Genomic DNA, 21,416 nt, shown 5'->3' with positions numbered 1-21,416 from the left:
TTCACTGCTGTTGCAAGGAAACTGCTAGGTAAAAGTGCAACTTCCACACTCAAAACTCATGTCAGTTCTTGAAGCTTTCAGCATAAAACCCCAACTGAATAATTGCATTTCCTCTGCAGAGGGAAAAATAGTCACACATTGCCCAAGTTACAGAATAGAACTGGTCCAAGTGGGACCAACTTACCCAGAAATAAAACAACCACTCAGCTATTCTCTCACATTGTTACATACTGCCTTCTATCAGTCATACCTGGAAACTACTAAACAGAAGATTATAGGAGTATAAGAAAGAAATAAAGAACAAAGCTAAATATTCCTTCTCAGTGAAACAGAATCCAAAAATCAGGTGAAAGCCACAATCTGAAGCAGCTCCTCATCCAAACAGCTCTGAGAAAGGTGCTCACGCTGCACTACTTCATCAGAGGGGCTCTCTGAGCACCATGTGGCCACCCCACCTTTCTCTTGCACACAAAAGCCTTCTCTCCAGATTCACATGAAGTAAGATCTCATCATTTCTGGGACTTTTCTGTTGCCTTTGAAGGCTTTAGTAACTTCAGTAAAGTTGCAGTATCAAATAGGGAGACAGTACTTTGTATGAACAGCAACAAATGGGAGCCACTTGTTATGAGTCTGTCCTGCATTTAATAGTATTGTCATCCTTCCACGCTGAACTAGTTTCTTTTTATAGTAATGAGGATGCTGACAAAACAAAATAGATTGGTAATTTCTTGAGATATGTAGAAAATAAAAACTATATTTTAAGGGTCAGAGGATTCATAAAGCTACTCTGTTATATCAATTCCAAGGTACTTCCCCCCAGCCGTAATGTATACACCCTGACCTGCTTCTTACTCAGAATAGTTCTGTTGCTAACCTCTTTTAAGTACATAAGTACCACTCCTCGCTGGGTTCACTGACTGCTGTTGCTGGAGAGAATTCATTTTTCCTAGTTAAATTCCTTTCCACTTTGCCATTATTACAATATTCTAATGCTTATTTTGGAATTTTTTTGGAGCAGTGGCGGCTAACTCAAACGTGTCGAGTTGTTTTCTCTGAGAAGTAAAACAGTTCAGAAGGATTAGAAACTAGGAGACGGTATGAACCATCATCACCCCAAGGTCAGTAGGAGACAGGAGGGTTCACCCACTGGCTTACTTGCCTATTAATCCATTTTCAGTTTCAAAGGCAAATTTGATGCGTTCTACTTGTAATGGGTCTTCAATAACCTGTTAGGAAAGAAAAGATCAAAGTAAGTTGTGTGCGATCCCTGTATTTATTCTATGGAATGGTTTTAATAACCTCAGTATGAAAAATCAAGACACACTTGTGAACTTTCACTTATCACTGAATTCTCAAGACATTAATTTAAAAGTACTAAAAACTCCAAGGGGAAGGATTAAGAGATATGTGGATGCTGAAATAACCAAGGCAGTCCTGACTCTTTTCATTATGTACTGATACAATATCTATTCTGTACAAGACTTTCCCCTTCACCTACCAGTATTTCATGGAGTAACTGGAATATGTTTTTCAGTTCATGAGGTGGAGCAGTTTCTAGCTGAGTCTGTATGTAAAATATATAAAGTTACTTGGATTGTAAAGTATGTTGATGACACAAAGAATTACAAGACAGCTTTACAGATTTTAAAGAAATCTGTTGTTTTAAGCAGCAAAAACCTAAAAATCCTCAAATCCACCAACACCCTCCCCTCAGTCCAACAAACTGTACTGATTCCAGTGTCATTATAACCCACAAGACACAGTATGATGAAAGCCTAGAAGAAATACTTGGAATGTGCCAAGCAAAAATGGATAAGCAAAAAGCTTATCTTGATTATTTCCCTACCTTGATGAAGTGTAGCACAGTAAAGGAAAAGTGCTCATTACAGAAGCAGCAATATACCACCATCTCAATGAGAACTGACAGAGATCCAGTTAGCTCTCGTAATGCATACATCACCTAAGGGAAAAGTGCAAACAATTTCAGACACAGCCATATAATCATTTTTAAGTAAGTCTGTAGCAGAATGTTAGTCTTTTCCAGGAAGGATGCAGCTTCTTCTCCTAGTGTCACATGGGGCAGTGAGCTGAAGCTCTGCCCTCAGAACACTCTATTCAGCTCCTGCTGCTCACCTCCAAGGGCTGGGTCAAGCATGATCCAGTAAGTCAGAGCAATTAAGTTAGTTCCTCAGGCTGAGATGGTAACTGAGGGCATGGGCACTTCCAAAATGTGTTCAGCTGCCTTTGCTGTCGTTGTAAACTCTCAAACCAGACCCCTAAGCTTAGGGATATATTAGAATAAGAAGGGGTCAAGAAGAAACCAGAAGTGCCTTCTTGTTTAGGCTCAAAATAATAACTACACACTCTCCAGCTGGCTGCTTTTTAATACTCAGTGTTTTCATGAAAGCATACTTCAAACAAATCACATCAGACCAACTTTTAGGTTCGAGCTCGGCAGAATTTAGAACAGATACCTCCATTAAGTAGGGTTTTCCCTCAGACAGGAATAACAAGGCTTCCACTTCTTCATGGAGAGTCAAAAGCGGACCTGAAGCTGTGATGCTTAGAGATGGACGCTGCTTAAAGAGACCAGGAGCTATAATAGCAAATACAAAAACAATCCACTAATAAATTAGTTTGTTCTGCACACCTTAAAGACATTGCTGCTCATTTGGCATCATTACGGTCTCTAGTAACATTCACCTCAACCACCTTACAGCTCGTACGATACTGTTCCAAGTAATCTCTAACACACCTGAAGTGTCATTTACTTCAGTGACATCAGCAAATGAACTGCAAGAAGGTCAAAGCAAACCGTTCCTATTTACTATCAGTACTTTGAGCTTTAGTTTCACTCCCTATCACTGTTGCACAACCAGATTCAGAGTGTTTTATCATTCTTCTTTTACTTTATGATATTTGACTGCCTCCAACTATAGAAACTTTTAACCCTAGAGAGAAATTAACTTATTCTTTTACAAAGTCAACTTGAAATTCCTCCTTCAGGAAACTGAAGATCTCAACTTATTCCATCATTATCTTTATCCGTGAATTTCTGCCTCTGGAGAAATATCTAGGGGAGTATTTCATGTCTTGCTATTCATCAGCTCAGACTTAGGAAAGAGCTTTTAGGCATACATGGGGAGGGGAGAAGGCACAATAATGTCATTATCAGGATTTCCACAAGCCCCCCTCCCTGAGTGCTTGTAATACTATCTGTTTGCCACAGCCTCTTGGTACATTTACAGCAAAATGAATAGTAATTAAACACATGCTAACCATTACTGCCTTATGTTAAAGGTTATTCTGGTTTCTTCACTAAGTTATTCCCAGTCAAAGGAACTGAAATGCAAAGCCACCAGAAGGCAAAACCATAGTTCTTACCAATATTTCTTTGTGAGGAGACGTCAGAGTGCAAAACAAGAAGTGCTACAGTATTGTGAAGGTATCCAAACTCACGTGCTTGTGCTGAACTCCACCTGCGATTCTGTTTAAGACAAAAGAGATGTTTCATTAACTGTTTATCGGCTGGCTTAGTCATCTTCTGCTAAGCTAAAGCAAAGCAACGTCCTTAACAGACCATCACCATGTTCTAATACTTGGAAGCTGGTGAAAATTTTGTTATTATCAGAAACATGATGCTCACTTCTGCCAAAATGGCTGTTTCCATGCTAACTACACATAGGCAGACTAACACTTGCATGAAGTTTACAGAATAATCTAAGGATTAGTCTATCCTACCACGTGAAAAGCATTTATCCCTAATTCAAGCATCATAAAAACATGGAAATGACAAACCACAACACATGCTACATAAACTTTACCTGATTACTCTGCCGGTTGGGGCCAAGGAGGAAGTTGATCATGTGCCTCAGAGCAGAGTGTCTGAGAAGAAGACTGCTAGCCCTTATACCCTGCTGTATAGACAATAAAAAGAAGTTACATTCCTGTGTAGCTCGAGAATTAGTGCTCTGGGAAACAGGAGTAAATTGCATGAGCTAACCACTGCATTTTCCACTCTAAGAAATGGATCATCATACAGATCAATAAGTCACACCTTTGAAAAGCTGTCTCATTATACAGAGCTCATTGCATAAACTGCACAGAGTATAAATTGCATAAGAATCAGTATATGCAAAATAAATGTTACATTAAAAAGGAAGAAGAACAGGGGAATAGAGAGAAGCCATACTGGGGTAAACAGTCCTGTGTACTCAGTTGTTCTGCCTCCTGTAGGACAAACCCATGAACACTAGATTTCCGTTTCTATTCAGGTTCTGGAAATGGCATCTTGAATTGGTATACTCCGCTGGTATATTTTTGTGTGATTTTATTCTAATCTAGTGTTTAAAGCCATTTCTTTTTCAAAAAAAGGAATAAAAAGAGAATACTCTGCTAAAGTTCTGGAAGAATTTCACTGGTCTGCTTAAGCCTTCTACGAATATGGATGATTAACTGCTTTGCTCTTGTCCTTTAAAATTAAAACAGCATGAAAAAGCAATGGTTTCTTACCTTCTGTACAAAGTTATTGAATAGCAAAAAGTACTGAGCACAGTTTTTACAGTTTTCAGGTACATCTTTATCCAGCAGAGCAAGTAGCACCTCCAGTAACTGATGTAGAGTTTTTAACTGTGGAAAAAAAATGATTAATTCAAATGTAAAGAGTTGTCCAAGCCCTCACTGACAACCTATAGGCACACACCAGAACACAGGTAACACTTGAGCTCTCTTCATACAAATTATTTGGTTCAGGAATCCCAAGGGAAATAGGTAAATCTCTAACATTCTACAAAGGACATCTACAAATGATGGCTTCCCTAGAATATTAAGATCAGCAAAATGGAACAAAACTGCACTTCCCAAACTTACTTGCCAAGATTTTCTAATAGAAAATTAAACCTTTAAAAACAATCCTACTTATGAGATAAATCAGTTTCTGCTGCTATAGGCTTCTAAGCGAGGAAGGAGAACTAGTTAAAAATCAAGCTGATTTCTGGAATCAGAAAGATAATAAATCTTGAGAAAACACCATTTCCAAACTATTAGAATATGTGATACCAGTTTATAAGACAAGCTGAAACCAGGCAGAATTGTTTAAGTAACACTTTGAACTTGAATTCTGAGAATGACAGCAGCATGTTACCACCTAGGACAGGAATAGACAAGGATCAACCTATTCAAGAAATGAAGATCAAGAAAGCATGGTCAAGACAGGAGCCTTTCACCATGCCATTAACAAATCACGCAGCACTGTCTGCAAACACAACAAGAGCCATGAGGTATAGACAACCAGGATCACTGGTGATGAGGCGACACTGACCTTCTCCTGATAAAGCAAGGCACTGTCGAGGGTTTTTTCAAGGATAGTGGCTACAGCAACTCGCACCTCTCTCACACTGCATTCCAGGAGGAAAGTTCTGGAAGATAAAAGGCGAAGCTGCAAAGAGAACTGGAATCAACGTGTACACAGGATTACTATGATTAAATGCCCTGTTTGTCATTTTAAAAAGGGTAACAGCCCACATATGTGTTGTATTGTACTTCTGTGGCTAAACCTTAAGGTATTTTTCTGCCCTCCTGCTTGTCACTAGTGAGGTCTGTAATATTCCTTTATATTTATTCATTCCAGTAACAAAAAGGCTATCACAGGACCCTGTCTTTCAGTGCAACTTCTAAGATAGAATTTTCTTTACAATGGCACACCTCTAAGTATATCAGATCTTCAACAATTTGGTGTTTTCAAGACACCTATTAGCTGATCTTGGGCTTGGCGAGACAAAACTGCTTCTAGTTTATCTGATCTTTGTCAGGTAAGTATTTAACTTACCCCGAACACTTTCACCATGTTCTCCTTTCCTACCGCTTCCAGGAGTGACTAGACATAAACTATACTAGGCATAAACACACTCCAAGACACTCCACTGAATACAACATCTGCATCCTCCTCCACGTAATGCTGCACTATTTTATTAGGTTTTCAGTTACTCAGAAAGCTGCAGAATCAGAGAAAACAGTAGAAATAACCCCCTAAGTAATTATCTAGAGTGATGTTTAAAGAATGCACACAGACGACTCTGTGGGAATATGTCAGTATAGGCCAGATCATGTTATAAGGAAGCTTTATCCATATACGAGACACAAACCACCTAAGACAGAATTAACAGTACTTACTTTACAAGCTCCCGGCCCTCTGGCCCGACGAAATATTCAACTAACCACTGACAAGCATCAATGCTTTTGGAGAGCAGCGCATCTATGGTGGCAATCCATTCTTCTGTATCAGCCCTTGAACAAAAGAGGGATAACTGTCAGAAATGAAAGAGAAAAAAAGCCCTCCAAAACTGAAGCCATGTTTCTTGATTGCCAGATAGAAAGAATCTTTACGTTACTTGAATGCACATTTGATGGCTTAAGACAAAAACACTTAGGAAAGTATTTGGGAACAACTTGCTTTAATGGATTTAAAGGCAGCCTTTCCATGCCCAATCCACTACCACCAAAATAACAGACAGCTGGGAGAGTGAGCAAACTGTCAGGTTATACATGACCCTCTTTCCTCTCTCAGACTTCTTTGCATTGGAATCCCATCACAAAGCAGAAATCACAGAATCATAGAATGGTTTGAAGAGGACCTTAAGCTCATCCAGTTCCAACCCCCTGCCATAGGCAGGGACGCCTCCCACTAGACCAGGCTGCTCAAGGCTCTGTCCAGCCTGACCTTGAACACTGCCATGGATGGAGCTTTCACAACTTCCCTGAGCAAATGTATTGCTACTTCTGTAAATGCCTATGCTACCCTCAGTATTTCAAGATGCTGCAGGTACAACAAGCATGTAAACCTCAATAGTCTGCTTTTATAGTACAAGAGCTTACCTGAGTTTCTTCTTGGTTCGGAGATAGGTTTGGAAGAGGAATTGGACTGCCAGCTGTAAGCTCACCTTTGCCATGCATGGATAATAAGGATGCTTTACCTTAGTCTGAAAGAAATGTCAAGTTGACTTTAGCAGAAGTATGCCTGCAGCACAAACACTGTCTCTTAAACACATCAACGTGTTCTATTCAAGTAATTGACTTCATTTGGAAAAACAAACCAAAGCATTTTCTGTGCTAAAAACAGTCTCCAGTGCTGACTATGCTAGTTAACAAATATGCTAAAACAGGAAAAAACTTGCTGTAAGACCCACTAGATCTGTGGATTCAATGAAGTTAATAAATGCGGGTTTATTTATTACTCCATTTAGAAGAACTTAATTAGCAAATGGTATTTCCTATGTAAGTCTATCAACTTTGAGGTGACCAACACCAACTTTTGGATTTTCCATACAGAGAGGAATTTCTGTCTCTGGGGCTCATTTTGCATCATCAGAAAAGGTGCATGTTATTCCATAAATTTTACTATGGCACAATGTTTCTCCCACTACTAGAACAGGAGGCCAGAGTCTGCTTTGAGACAGATGTTGTTATCAGCATGAAGAATTACTGGAGATAATGAATTGTTCAGCTGAAAAAGCAAAACCACATCAATCTTTCTCTTCCAGTTTTTCTGGTTGTGACCCAGATAGCTGCTGTGGCCCTTTTACCCAACATATTCTGAATACTCTTAAGATGAAAATCTTAAGTACTTACAGCATTCAGTGAAGCTAATGACAGCACAAAACTGAAGTAGTCACTACTGTATACATCTCTATTTTTCATAAATTTCAAGTTTTCATCTCTCACCATCTGTAAAGGAAGACAAAAAAGCCTAAAATGCTGTCAAAGTACATTTCTCTAACTAAAATTGCGTATTTTATGTAAATACATGTGGTGTTTAAAAACCAGTGTCAGACCTATCCTTTTCATGCTGTGAATCACTGCTTTGGTGGAGGGGAAAATACATATAGGAGACTTACAAGATTTGTACATCCAAGGATATTACAAAACACAAGAGAACAGATGAATGCCTTAATAAGCATTTGGCCATTAAGGGAAAAGAAAAAGCAAGAAGTTGCTGATAAGTTCCATTTTTTGCTGGCTTTTAATGAAAGAGCTGAGAACATCCTTCAAACCTGAAAGGCTTGCTTAGCAAATTTACATAGGCAGAGCAAGGAGCCATGGTGTAATTATAAGCTGCATCCACAATAATATATTTAAATGATATTAATATTTGTCATTTTTCAGAAGAGACTGCTGAAAGACTCTCAATAAATCTGAGCCAAGTTCTGTTTACTGTAATAATACAACGCTGGATACAAGAATACCTCAAGTAGTTGTTAATGCCTGATACAGCCCTACTGGAGGGCCATACACAGCCAGCAGTTCATTGTGACTGTGTATGTGATGTAGGCTCTCTTGTATGTGCAGATCAGCAGGATTGTGTGTGGTTCAGAAAGCCAAGTATATGCAAGACTGTCCTCTCTCCTGTATGGACCAGAGCTGCAGGCCCGCTGACTGAGATGCTCCTCTTATGACAGAGGATACTCAGGCTCTACTATTCTCTCACTGCTCTGCCAATGCCATCACACCTCTATTTTCAGTCCTGACTTGCAAAGTTGCCTTCAATATCTGTGTTTTCCCCTTTGAGATCATATTCAGTATTACATAAACTAACACATGAACAGAATTGAAGCTGGTTTTTGTTTCTCTTACTTCTCCTCCACTTTCTACACTCTCGTTAACTCAAGAACTTACGGATGACTGTAATCTGCCATCAACTCCATTACTGCTCAAGTGTACTTCAAATGAAGCATCTTCTCTGCTCTTATCTCTCCCTGCTTGCACGCTGACTGCTGCCATATCTCATGTTTGAATAATTTGCCTGCAGTTTCTTCAAAGCAAAGAATGATGGCTCAGTTTTATAAGAAGGGACTGCAAAACTTAACAATAACGTACCACTGAGCAGCTTATTAACAACTATGTGAAAACCTGAATTCTTTCCTAGCTTTGCTTGCAATGGAATTACTTCAAGGCCACCTTTAAAGTTCCTGTGTTCCTCTTACTATGTACTTAAATTTCCTAGCAGCAGGATTCAGCTGTCACTTGCAAATGATATATCTACCTGATATATCCGCACAGGCATTTTCTCTACAAAAAGCCCTTTTTTCTCTCCTTTTCGAACCAGCTTGGTCAAGATGGAGAGGCGGTCACTGTTGGGCCTATGGGGTCGAGGTGATGACTGGGGTGAGATTTCTGGTGAAGATGGAGCAGATCTGAAATATACACAAGCTCAGAGTGAATAACAAAATCCTATGACAAATCTACAGTTCAAGTTTAAAGTGCCAGTACAGCCAGTGTCATCTTACAGCAAATATAGGTGAGTTTAAAGACTTCTCGAGGCTGTCAGCTTGAATGTCTTAACTGCAATAGCGACAGCAGCATGGAAAAGGAAATTATAAAGGCAAAAAAAGGCTATTCATTAAGCAGCTTAAAGACCAAAACAACAGAAGGGTCAGTATACTCCTTTGTCGAACAGGAACTCTCAATTTCTTAGACTAGATATAAGAGAAACCTTTACAGACACAGGAAGAACTTACAGTGAGAGGTCCTCAGCTTCCTGACGCACGACACTCACTCGACTTTTCTTTGGTAAGACTGGAGAGTTCTGGTCAGACACTCTCTGGTAAAACAGCATATAGGCATTCCAGTAGCGCCGACGCACATCAGGGTATGGGTTAGCTGGGGGGAGAAAAGGCATTCAGTGAAGGCCTTTGAAGGCTTGGTACCTTTTTCATTCCTAAGGGGAAGTGAAAATGGGTGGGCAAGTAGTGTATACTGTGGCACTATAAGGCTGTTTGTCAGATCAAAACATCAGTCTATGTTAGCAAATAACAAAAACCTGAATTAAAAAGTATTTTTGCAAAACGCAGACGTATTTTTAAAAGATAATTGTCAGAATTATGAAACAAATACTGGTGGAGAAATATTTGGAATTAATTCCTTAAAGCGCTGAGAAGTTTAACTATATGATGCCACACCATGTTCTATGCACCATCATGTTCACTAATCTAAAAGAAGGCCTTTTTGGGGTTTTTTAGACTATTTCAACAAGGTGCCATTTTACTTCTGAACCTCCTCTGTTACCAAGTCTACAAAGTGCTGAACAACAGTGAATATGGTTCAACCAATACTAAGCTGTATACAAGCTGTTATGCCCTTCAGTAAAGAGAAGATTTAGGGGAAAAAAACCCTGCTTCATAAAGATTATTAGACCAAGCAGCTCAAAGTTGATACAATGAACTGAGCTCTACCTCTATTGAGAGTCAGTATGAAACATAAAGCTACTGTAAATCAATCTGTAGTACTGCTTACATTGATCATAGACTTTAGGTCTATACTCGCCACCAAAACATTCATACTCCAGGGTTTCATCAGTTAAATCAAATTCTTCAACAACGGTGTCATTAAATTTATACCACTTTCCTTTTCCACAGCCCCTGTGATCCAAACAGAACAGAGACACAGAAACAAAGTCACTTGATTGTCTAGTAAAAAACCAAACCACCTTGGATACCCTAGAAATGACAAACCTGAACCCACGTTTGATTTAACAGTTAATAGAAAGCTTAGTTCAATCAATATCAAAGTTGCATTAAAAAAATTAGTGTGATTAAAAATAAAAGCACATCACCTGCAACTATGCGTCACAGGAAGCCCTCAAACTGCAATACAAGGTAACGTGAGAATTGCTGAGACTTTTATAATATGGTGTCCCATATCATCGTGCTATTAACACTCACAATACTGGGTATTAAGAAAGGGAAGAGTGATTGCCATACAGCTCTGAATGGCTCACTACACCTTCCCAAAACAAGCAGTCTTTGGACCACTTTCAACACCCCCAGGCAAATCTTCTTGTTCATTACCTCCTGTCCTTTATAAAGGAGTAGTAGTGCCCTGCATGTGCCTGGCCACTGTGAACAATCACACCAACAAGCTCATAGTTTTCTGTAGGGGCAACTTTCTTCCTTGGGGAACCTCCACCTCCTTGATCTGCGTTTCTACCATTGTCTCCCACTTCCGAGGATGAGTCCTGGCGAGCCATCCCTGACACAGTGTAAGGTTCCATGTTCAGCATCCAGGGAAACTGTCGAAAGAGATTATTTCAGATTAACTCAGAGATCATATCATGTACATGCTTAGTGTAACCTCATGAGAACTGTATTAACACTTCCCACACTGGGAATGCCAAAGAAAAACACGGTATGTCAACTTTTCATCCTTATGACACAGAAATTAGAGGTGTTTATGGAGGTTTTTGATCTTGCTTTTTGAAAGGACCCCAAGAATGTCGCAGACAAGGAAAGCTCTAAGAAAAACTACTTGTTTTCTGCAGCATGATCATGTTTTAAGTGTACTCAAAATCCCTGTATCAAAATGTGGGCAAAAGAAAGAAGAATGAACAGGAAGAGTGAGAGTCCACTCCACAAAGCAGCAGGGGTGTGCCATAAGAAATGTTTTCTTACCCTTATTTGCTCATCATATTTAATAGACCGTCCACTCTCCCAGTCAAAGCCAAATCTCATCAGGTGAATCACCAACAGGCTAGGTAAGACCTTAATGCATGTGCGCTTCACTGTAGTTCTCTTAAAAAGAAAACAAGATATCACCTCTATCTATATACTTCAAACATTCTGAAGAGATCTTTTACAGATGCACAATTCCAGCCATCTGGAATGAATGTACAACACAGCCATCGGAGGCAGGCTGACTATAGGATGACTGTAATACGTACAGACAAAATACGAGTACAGGTATTACACAGTTCGTGCAGTGGACTGGTATGTTACAGAACATTTACCACCATGCCATCCCCCTCAGTGTTCAGTCCACAGTATAAGTTACAGGGAAGAAAGAACGCTGTCTGCATGCATTTATGCAGTTAATGTTCTGGTTATGTCTTCAATATGAAAGAGTAAGCAGGGCCTAAGCATGGCTTCTGTGCTGAAGAAAATACCATGCTACAGCCGAATCTTCTTTCACATACACAAAGAACTAATACCTTTTCTTTGCACTTTTCACAGTAGTATGCATTGCTTCCTTCCAGAACCTCTCCTCTAACAAACTGATCCAATGATATTTCCAGACTTTGACATGAAGTGACACCTAGGTTGAGAGCCATGAAGGCTTCCTCGCGCTCATACCTAAATCCAAGAAGAAAAACAGTCAAGGCGCTGACAGAGTAGAACTCGAATTAACAAGACTTATGTTTAGGAAAGAATACTGCATTTGCCCCCTAGCTATCAACAGCTGTGATGCTATTTTGGCCTACTTATTTTAACAGTTATAGGAGCACATTACTTTGTAACTAATGCACTGAATTTAACGTTACCTGTGAGGACAGTCCTTGCAGATCTTCTGATCAGAGAAGATCCCTTGAAAAGTATTCTTAAATATTTGGTCTCTTCCTATTTTCTGTTGGAGATGTAAAGTTAGATATCAGTTGGATGTATTGCAGGGAAGGACGAAGAAAGCAATAGGAATTTTACACTTCTGAATACTAGAGCTGAATGGCTCTCTCCCTTCTTTTCTGAAGAACAATGGAGAAAGAGGGGAAAAGTACTAAGGAGATGCATATAAACAAGGAAAGAAATCCCTGAGGATTTTACCTTGAGGTACTCATCCATTTGATCTATAAGACTGGTGAAGAACTCATAAGCATCCTGTTGCTCTCTAACGTATAGTTCCTTATTCCACATCTTGAAAATCTATATAAAGTATAAATATATATATGAAAAGGTGATTCCTCTATATACATATCACTGAAAAAAGTGATTTTTTTTGAAGAAAGTTATTATTAAATGTTTTGACTTTTTGAAGTAGAACTGACCATATACCTAGATATTCTACAACGAGAAAAGGCTGAATAATTAACTCATGTGGAATGCTACATAACCTAAACAAGAAGACATAATACCTTCCAGAAGTTCTCAGGTACATAATACTGTAGCTTGCTTTCCATCAAATGACCAAAAAGAGATTGAACTTGATAGAACACATTGTCATCTGGATTGTCTGTATCATCATCTATGGAAAGGAAAGCCTGAGAGGAAATAAATAATCTTATGAAGTTGGTTCTTGGGAAAACTATTACTTTAAGTTATGACACAGAACAACAACTTGTAATTTATGTATTTATCATGTGTATGTATTTATGCACACATACATACACAGCCTGGGGTTTATTTAAACAATTAACTTATAAATGGTGCTAAATTCAACTTGCAGTTCAGGTGACACCCATTCCAAAACAAGGACTTTAATGGATGTTAAACCAATTACCTCTGGAAGACCTGGCTGCATATATAGCTGCTGGAAGACGGCATTCATGTAACAAGTAGCACCACCGTTCTTCAGGCCCACAAATCCTGAAATGGAACGACTATCCACCGGTGGAAGATACTAGAATGACAGTTTTTGTTCCAGTAAGTTATAAAAAGCATGAGACTCCAACAACATACTATAGCTTTTATAATCACCATCATATAAGCTGTTAAGAGCAGTTTGATGGAAAACCAGGAATATAAATTCTGAAAGACTGCAAGAGCACTATATTTGGTGTTTCAATTATTTAACACTTTGCACAAAACTCTCAAAAATAGCTTAAAACAGACTCACTGGAGCATTTGCTTCAGGGGAAGATCACATGGGTCTGCATTTAATCGAATCTGTGTTTTGTCATTTTAAACTGAAGACCATGGAAATGTCATGAATGCACTAGTTAAGTGGACCATACACAGTACTCCAACCCACGCTAACACACATCAAAAAAAGGCTTCTTGCTTACATCAAACTCCTTGGTAAGTGCAGGGTCACACTGGTGATGCATAGAAAGCAGCTCTTTTGTAATAAGCTGGAGATTGGAAGGTGAGCTATCAGCCAGCATTACTAACACTTCATAAGCAGCTAATCGGCTATCTGCTGTGCTGCACCTAAAAAGAAAACCACATTTGAGATCTATTTTGTAGATGACTCAATTATTTCTAATTCCAGAAAGCCACATTACTCAGAACAAGTGACAATTAATGTTCAAAAGGAACACTTTGAATGATAGAACACTCCTGAAAGACTGCAGAGTGCTATTTTTTCTTTCTTGGGGAAGGGGAATAGGGAAGAACCAAATCACAAGAGCAGCACTAGGAACATTCCTTTAACTAAGCCTCCCTTATTGACATGGAGACACTTGTTAACATTCAGTAGCAAGGAAGAGTAGATGCCCTAAAGACACAGAACTGGTTGTACGCTGAAGGAGACAGATACTCTCTATCACTGTAACACTGATACAGACATAATGACTCATTTACAGGGATATAAGCTTTGAAAGAGACAACTTGCTACAAGAGATGACCTTAGACCTAACCTGAGCTTAGAGCAGTACAAAGCACTTCTACTTAGCTCTTTTCTGTGCATCAAACATTCTAGCCCTTTCTTCTAAGAGCCAAAGAAAAGGCTTCATTTACTCTAAGCAAACAGAGCATGCTTGAGATTAACTGCAATGGAGCAAAGCTGGAGCAAAACACTAAGGTGCAGCAAGTCCCATTCAGTTCAGGGGTTGCTAAATGCTCCACTGGAACCTTCTTTAGGGTATGTGGAAAGGCAGCGTGAATATGCCTGATCTAACTCGAACACCAACTAGTCAGTGTAATGCAAGCAATCCAGCTGCAGCAGCACAAACGGCACATGAGCTAATTTACCCACCCCTTCAGATACTGTATGGCAATAACAGAAGGCAAGTGTGACAGGAAAGAGAAAGCCCACTCTTCTTCCCACCCCCATTTGATTTATTCTGGACTATTATCAGCTATGTCAGGTGCAAGGAGACTTGCTTGGCATTAGCTTTTTGCAGAACACATTTCTTTTGAAGGGAAAAAGAAAACAGTGGAACTTCCGAGATTCTCATTTACAAGGGGCTTGGACAGCTAATTTCCTGCTCATGCTTCAATTTAGCCAACTTCCCAAGTGAGGATGAGCTAAAGGAGTACTCTTTGGAGTTACTGCTCAGTTGTGCTTGCAGTTCATCACTGATGCCTTAACAGTACACAGACTCTGGTAGTACAGAAAAGCAAAGATTTTGGGTCACACAAAACTTATTAAAATGCTATTTGGACACTTATGTAGGAAATGTAGAGAACTAGAGAAACACTCCAAGAATGGTATTAAATCCTAGGATCTGCAGCCCCAGTGCAACATTTGTATTTGTGAGGACAAAACTAAACATAAAGAAAAACCAAACAGTTTATACTTTGGATGGAAGTCTTGCTGGCTGATTGCAGCACTGCCTGCTGGAGAATGGCTATTCAGAATGATCCTGGATGCTCGGAAGAGGAAATCATCCAACAATGGCTTAATCAAAGATGAACCTGTAACACAGTAACCCACACATACTCTTAAATACTTGTATTATCACTGCAAATGTCAAAAGGTGTTCTGTAACAGCAAAATCACTTAATAGCACCGTATCAACAACAAAAAGATCCAAATATTTAATCAGATGTCAAAGGTACAACAAAGGTACTGCCAAAACTACTTAAAGCTCTGCATCACTTCTACTGATGTGTTACATCTTCACACACACTGTCTACTACAGTCACCAGTTAGTGCTGATGCAGAATTCACACTAGTCACTTTGGATTAAAAAAGAATACTTACCAACCATTTCCTTTTCTGCCCCACAGAGTGAAAGAAGAGTCTTGATGAGCCTCAAGTGTCCTGCCAACAGGATGTTATCAGCTTCACTGGTCTCACACTCAGCTGTGCGGTTGGGTTCAAAGTTGTCTAGCCAGGTGATCTCATCTTCTAACATGGCAGCTGGGCTTATCTTTAGCTGTTCCATTTCTGATGCTGCAAGAGGAAGAGAAAAGAAAAATCAACAGCTCTTTAAATGCAGAATACAAAGAATTTGAAGCAGTTTGGTAATGGTTTAATTTGCCCCACAATGCGTACAGAGAGTAACTTCCACAAAGGAACTCATCTCACTTTCCAAAAGGACTGAGCTAGCTGCTTTGCTGTAACTCAATGCAAGAACAGTCCATGACAGGCATTAACACAGGACAGCCAGCACACTGGCAGGACACACTGAGTTCGGGGTGTAGTTATCCCTCTGGAAAGGCAATTCTACATCTTGTCTCCAGAAAGAAGACATGTTTGGAAGCTGCCATTAGAATGACACGTGTGCCTGTACATACTTACATGTGAGGTCATCCAGTAACTGACATCTCAGGTCAAAATATTCTGTACACTGGGACAAAAGTCTGAAACGGGTACAAACAGAAGAAAGGCTTAATTTAAAAGCAGAAACTTCTTTCTAAGCAGTTGCCTTTAAGGCCTGTGTGCTCCATCCATCTAATCCAGAATCGCACAGCTATCTAGGTATGCTTCTGCATACGCTTTATGCTGCAGCTTTAAAACAAATTCCTCCCCAACAGCTACTTCTGAATGTTAAGAATAACATTTAATACTGATTTCTTCCTTTACCTCTTAACAATTTTAGTTAATTATCATAGGATGATAAAACAAGTTTTAACTTCTCAGTTACTCCTCCATTCAGATTCCTTCAGAAACTGCTGTTTAAAATTAGTGTTAAGTTCCACAACCTTCGGCTGGTCAGGGACAAGTTAACAGGACGGATACCTACAGGCTTTAAAGGTGCAATGGGTAACATAAAGAAGAAGAAGATGGGTGAAGTCATGAGTCCAGACACCACTGAAAAGACCAGATCCTTTAGGACTGGTTTCTGATCTGGACCTATGCAATACTATCAAATAAATTCAATGTTACTGTCATACGTCCCATAACCACTATGCCTCAGGAAGGATTTAAGGGTGCTAGGGAGGGACTCTATTAGGGGACTGTAGTGATAGGACAAGGGGTAATGGGTTAAAACTTAAACAGGGAAAGTTAAGACTGGATAAAAGGAAGAAGTTCTTTACTGCGAGGGTGGTGAGGCACTGAAATGGGTTGCCCAGGGAAGCTGTGAATGCTCCATCCCTGGCAGTGTTCAAGGCCAGGTTGGACAGAGCCTCAGGTGAGATGGTTTAGTGTGAGGTGTTCCTGCCCATGGCAGAGGGATTGGAACTGGATGATCTTAAGGTCCCTTCCAACCCAAACCATTCTATGATGCTGATTCTATTCCAGCCAGGTTCTGACTGCCATGACCACACCTGAGAAAGAGCAGGCCAGTTTAATTTGGTAAGTCAAATAAGCTGAACTGTAAGAGTTCATCGAGGAAGAGTTGTACCTTGAGAATTCAGCTTCATTTCCCTTCAATTTACATTCTTCCAAAACCATGTGGGGTGTGAAGGGATGTCTACTTCAGCAGACTTGCAAAACCTTAATCCCTTGTGCCTCACAGCTCCCAAAGCATTCTTTACTTGAAAAGGTGACAGATTTGCTTCCTCAATAAACAAGCATTTGACTTACCTCTGGTTGATTCCTCTCATGATGCTGGTTGGTGACCAAAGAGGCAGCTGGGCACCAAGAACAACACTCAGGAGAAACTGGTTTGGCTTTTGTACATCTGGGTGAGCTGATGTATCCGTCTGACTAAGGGTGTACAACTGGTCACAGGCAACACGACGAATCTGAAGCAGTGTAAAACATTAGCAGTTGCTCAAAGGTTGCAAAAAATACACTTATGTTTTGGTAGGGACATTGAAAAGCTTGTGTAAACCAGACTATGAGCTTTGCAGCCAGGGCTTCTCTATAGGGATTTAGGAATCCGCTTTCATCCCTGAGCTAAAAGCTGTGATGCTTTATTAAACAGAGATTATAAATTCGGATAAGGACAAAAAGATGCAAAGACTTCATGTAAAATATATGAGATGCAATGAAATAAAGTAAGCATGACTTGAAATCTCTAGATTTTAAAATATTCAGAATAATCTTAAATCAGAAAGAATGGATTTTAGGAGGGATCCAGCATTTGGAAGAACTTCTCAGAAGTTTAGAGAAGTCCATTAAAACTTACCCAAATCTTTTTGGGATGAAAAGTTACTTGGAACTTTTCCTAAAGTTTTACAGAATTTGCCTTACTAAATTGAGAGTATTTTTAAGACAGCAAAGTCCTGGGTACCCGATGGATTAAACAAGCCTAAGGAATGCAAATGGGTGGGATGGTTTAGTGTGAGGTGTCCCTGACCATGGCAGGGGGGGTTGGAACTAGATGATCTTGAGGTCCTTTCCAACCCTAACTATTCTATGATTCTGTGATTTTCTACCAACACATCACTAGATCCTGGAATTACTAACAGTTATACAAAGCTTATTCATTCAAATACAAAAATCCTCAGCAGTGCCTGTTATGAACAATTTCATCTTCAGGCCATAATGAATGATCAAAGTTTAGACATTTCATAAGTATAACAAGAAGCTTTTCAGAACCTCACCTCAGCACTTGGTGATCCCAGCAGTATGTCAATGATGAAATCAGCAACACAAGGCAAATTGTAAAAAGATCCTGGAACAGGAATAATTTAAATAACTTAAAATATTTAAATAATTAAAAATAAGCCAGTTACAGTCTTACATCAATACACTACAGCACCCAAAGGACATCACCCCATCAACACTGAAAAGCAGTAATGGCTATTTGGGTATTTCCCCACCTCTTCCCTCTGGCACCATAACAGAACAGCATTTTTCTTCACCTTTCACCACCACCAGTATCTACAATTCCTGTACACAAAGGCTGAAGTACTAAGCACTAGCTATGCAAACAGCAGCAATTACATACTTCAAAGCCAGTGCAAATATTTGCATACTGGCAGTAAGTCAGCTTTCCCAAAACATGCCTTGCTCCATGCCACCTATTCTTAAGTCCTGTAAAGAAATCCCTGTATTTTTTAATGAGGTTTTGCGTTTTTAACCTGAGCTGTCTCAGCTTACAAAGCCAGAAGTTTCTCATGATTTTTTTGTACTAGTCTGTCTTCAAAAGCCTCCCCCCTTTACTTATATTCCAGATAGTGAGTAATCCAAGTCTATTTCATACCTAGCTGCTGACTGCGTAGCTGAAGGCAGGTTACTAAGAGGGACAAGGCTTCTCCAGCAATCAGAGCATCTTTGGTGGATACAGACTGCTGTCGCACACAGATACCAGCGTGCAGTGCAGTCGGCTCTCCTTCGCTTCCTGAACTGCAATTACTTCCTGCATTAAGAGATGAACAAGTGCTGTATTCTATTACATTCTTCAGATGTTTTCAGCTTCTGGTCAGTTCTCTGCAATTTCAAAAACTTCTCCAAATGCCATATGAATGTACAGCATTTTGTTCAGATTTGTGTCATTCAATCATATGATACACCAAACTAGAAGGGACCCAAGAGGATCACTGAGTCCAACTCCAACAAATTCAGCTTCAATTAAACATAAGCCAAATGCTCTCTTTAGGTTGGTTTAGAGACACGGTTAACTTACCTGAGCTGCTAAGTCTATTTCGAATCCCAGCAGGAAATAAACTGTTGCTCTCTTTTATTGGCTGACTACTTCCCACAAGATCCAGTCGTCCTGCAGCAGCAGCCCAAGAGAGCCTCATGAAGCAAGCCACTGTGGAAGTGAAATCATTCACCTCCATAGTCTGAAGGAACAAGAAACAGCAGTTATGTCTACAGTCAATATTCAATAGCCTTTATTAATCACAAGGATAAGAGGAATGTATCTCCTGAATCATGTCAAATTGACATTTGGATTTGTTTTCCCCTCTCTTTTTCTAAGCAGGCTCAAGGATACAAGAGTCTTTTTGTTTGCAAGGAGAGATACGTATTGCTGCCTTAATAGGAAGTGGTTAAAGTTCTTCACTAGGGTAGGTATCCTTTTCACCTATCTGGAGTTAGGCATGCTGATTCCAATCACATAGATCCATCTGGGAACAATCACATAGATTCATCTGGGAAGCGCTGCCTAAGAACCTAACATAGCATGCTCTTTACATGAACTATGAAGTTTCTATACATGCCTATAAAGGGCAAAATAGCATTTTCCTAAGGTATTGAAAACAAGAATTTCATTTCTCCCCCGGGGTACCATCAAGCTCATTAAAAATTAACTTTGTCATCTGAAACAAAAAATTTGCCTGAAATTCGGAATTCAAAGAAACATGGACTATAAACCACAAGTTCAAACAGGAACCTTCTTCCTATTCATAGAAAATTACTAAGATCTTAGAGTTAAGCATAACTAAAAATAAATTACAGTAAGATTTACGTATAGATCCCTTTCTGGGGTATTGCTTCCCTCTGTACTGCCAAAATGATTCCTGAGGCTATGTTAAAATCTGGATCCAAGACTGGGGTAAGAGACTGATGGGTCAGGATTTTCAGAGGCTTTTAAATGGAGCCTGGGAAAGAACCTGTGTAAAAGGTGGAGTTTTGATTAAAAATCCAAGAGTTAGAGAGCTGTCACTGGAGATGACACTGCTACATGACCATAAATCATCAAACACTTCCTTACTTGTATGGCAACTCTTGCTGCTGGTATGATTTCTTCTACCCTAATGGAGGATCTATCAGACACAGAGAGCTGTCGGTAGGATGACTTCTCAGGTGTTCCACAAATGGACATCTGCCTACTTGCTTGTCGGCTGACATTACGGAAGGGGCGTGAGGACAATGCTTCTACCCCATCTTTAATGAAATCCTCATCCAGTAAGGTAGGCATTGTCTGGCCAACAAGCAAGAACCTACATTCACAGAGCAAAAACGTCAGGCTTGTTTTGGAATGTCCACAGCAAGTGAATGAAACAGAATTCAAAGCACCAATTCATCTTTAATATTACAAGGTGCACTCTAAAATCCAAGCAAGCAGCACTTTTGTTAATGAAAGGCAATGACATACCTGGCAAGCTGCAGGCAGATGGAATAGACTCCCTGTCTTGTTTCATAGTCTACTTCTGATGGGATGGAATCTCTCTGCATCACATTCACCACCAAACTTAAAAACAAATCAATAAAACAGACCCCATTTAGAAGTGTTTTACGTTAGGAGAAAGCTGCGATTAATTTCTCTCTGTCCTCCCCTCCCCCTACTCAGTCAGCTGAGTGCCAGTTAAAACTTCCAATCCGGCATCTTTGGAGGCTAACATCCCCATTTTACCCTCTTATATAGAATCACAGAATAGTTAAGGCTGGAAAGGCCCTTAAGATCATCCAACCCCCCTGCCATGGGCAGGGACACCTCACACTAAACCATCCCACCCAAGGCTCTGTTCAATCTGGCCTTGAACACTGCAAGGGATGGAGCATTCACAACTTCTCTGTTGTGAATTCCAGTGCCTCACCACCCTTACAGGAAAGAACTTCTTCCTTACATCCAATCTAAACTTCCCCTGTTTAAGTTTTAACCCGTTACCCCTTGTCCTATCACTACAGTCTCTAAGGAACAGTCCATCCCCAGCATCCCTATAGGCCCCCTTCAGACACTGGAAGGCTGCTATGAGGTCTCCACGCAGCCT

General features: G+C 39.8%; 1 protein-coding gene across 1 annotated transcript in view; it reads right to left on the bottom strand.

The window, feature by feature from the left end:
• USP24 (ubiquitin specific peptidase 24) overlaps window positions 1-21,416 on the bottom strand; it is a 66,150-nt gene that overhangs the window by 5,876 nt on the left and 38,858 nt on the right. Inside the window, exons 32-62 of the mRNA XM_065673268.1 lie at window positions 20,801-20,896; window positions 20,417-20,645; window positions 19,385-19,544; window positions 18,962-19,117; window positions 18,360-18,430; window positions 17,395-17,555; window positions 16,165-16,226; window positions 15,625-15,816; window positions 15,218-15,335; window positions 13,763-13,907; window positions 13,258-13,377; window positions 12,893-13,018; window positions 12,585-12,683; window positions 12,308-12,390; window positions 11,978-12,119; window positions 11,442-11,561; window positions 10,842-11,062; window positions 10,288-10,412; window positions 9,513-9,654; window positions 9,038-9,188; window positions 7,627-7,722; window positions 6,874-6,977; window positions 6,172-6,285; window positions 5,321-5,417; window positions 4,513-4,629; window positions 3,825-3,917; window positions 3,385-3,487; window positions 2,475-2,596; window positions 1,847-1,960; window positions 1,499-1,564; window positions 1,160-1,226 (exon numbers count right to left, since the gene is read on the bottom strand). Of these exons, the coding sequence (XP_065529340.1) occupies window positions 1,160-1,226; window positions 1,499-1,564; window positions 1,847-1,960; window positions 2,475-2,596; window positions 3,385-3,487; window positions 3,825-3,917; window positions 4,513-4,629; window positions 5,321-5,417; window positions 6,172-6,285; window positions 6,874-6,977; window positions 7,627-7,722; window positions 9,038-9,188; window positions 9,513-9,654; window positions 10,288-10,412; window positions 10,842-11,062; window positions 11,442-11,561; window positions 11,978-12,119; window positions 12,308-12,390; window positions 12,585-12,683; window positions 12,893-13,018; window positions 13,258-13,377; window positions 13,763-13,907; window positions 15,218-15,335; window positions 15,625-15,816; window positions 16,165-16,226; window positions 17,395-17,555; window positions 18,360-18,430; window positions 18,962-19,117; window positions 19,385-19,544; window positions 20,417-20,645; window positions 20,801-20,896 (3,812 nt within the window). The remainder of the gene's footprint in view (window positions 1-1,159; window positions 1,227-1,498; window positions 1,565-1,846; window positions 1,961-2,474; window positions 2,597-3,384; window positions 3,488-3,824; window positions 3,918-4,512; window positions 4,630-5,320; window positions 5,418-6,171; window positions 6,286-6,873; window positions 6,978-7,626; window positions 7,723-9,037; window positions 9,189-9,512; window positions 9,655-10,287; window positions 10,413-10,841; window positions 11,063-11,441; window positions 11,562-11,977; window positions 12,120-12,307; window positions 12,391-12,584; window positions 12,684-12,892; window positions 13,019-13,257; window positions 13,378-13,762; window positions 13,908-15,217; window positions 15,336-15,624; window positions 15,817-16,164; window positions 16,227-17,394; window positions 17,556-18,359; window positions 18,431-18,961; window positions 19,118-19,384; window positions 19,545-20,416; window positions 20,646-20,800; window positions 20,897-21,416) is intronic.

This window comes from Lathamus discolor, chromosome 3 (assembly GCF_037157495.1).
Source record: "Lathamus discolor isolate bLatDis1 chromosome 3, bLatDis1.hap1, whole genome shotgun sequence".
Lineage (NCBI taxonomy): Eukaryota > Metazoa > Chordata > Aves > Psittaciformes > Psittacidae > Lathamus > Lathamus discolor.
Note: the sequence above shows the minus strand (reverse complement) of the source record. Positions and strands in the feature narration are given on the sequence as shown.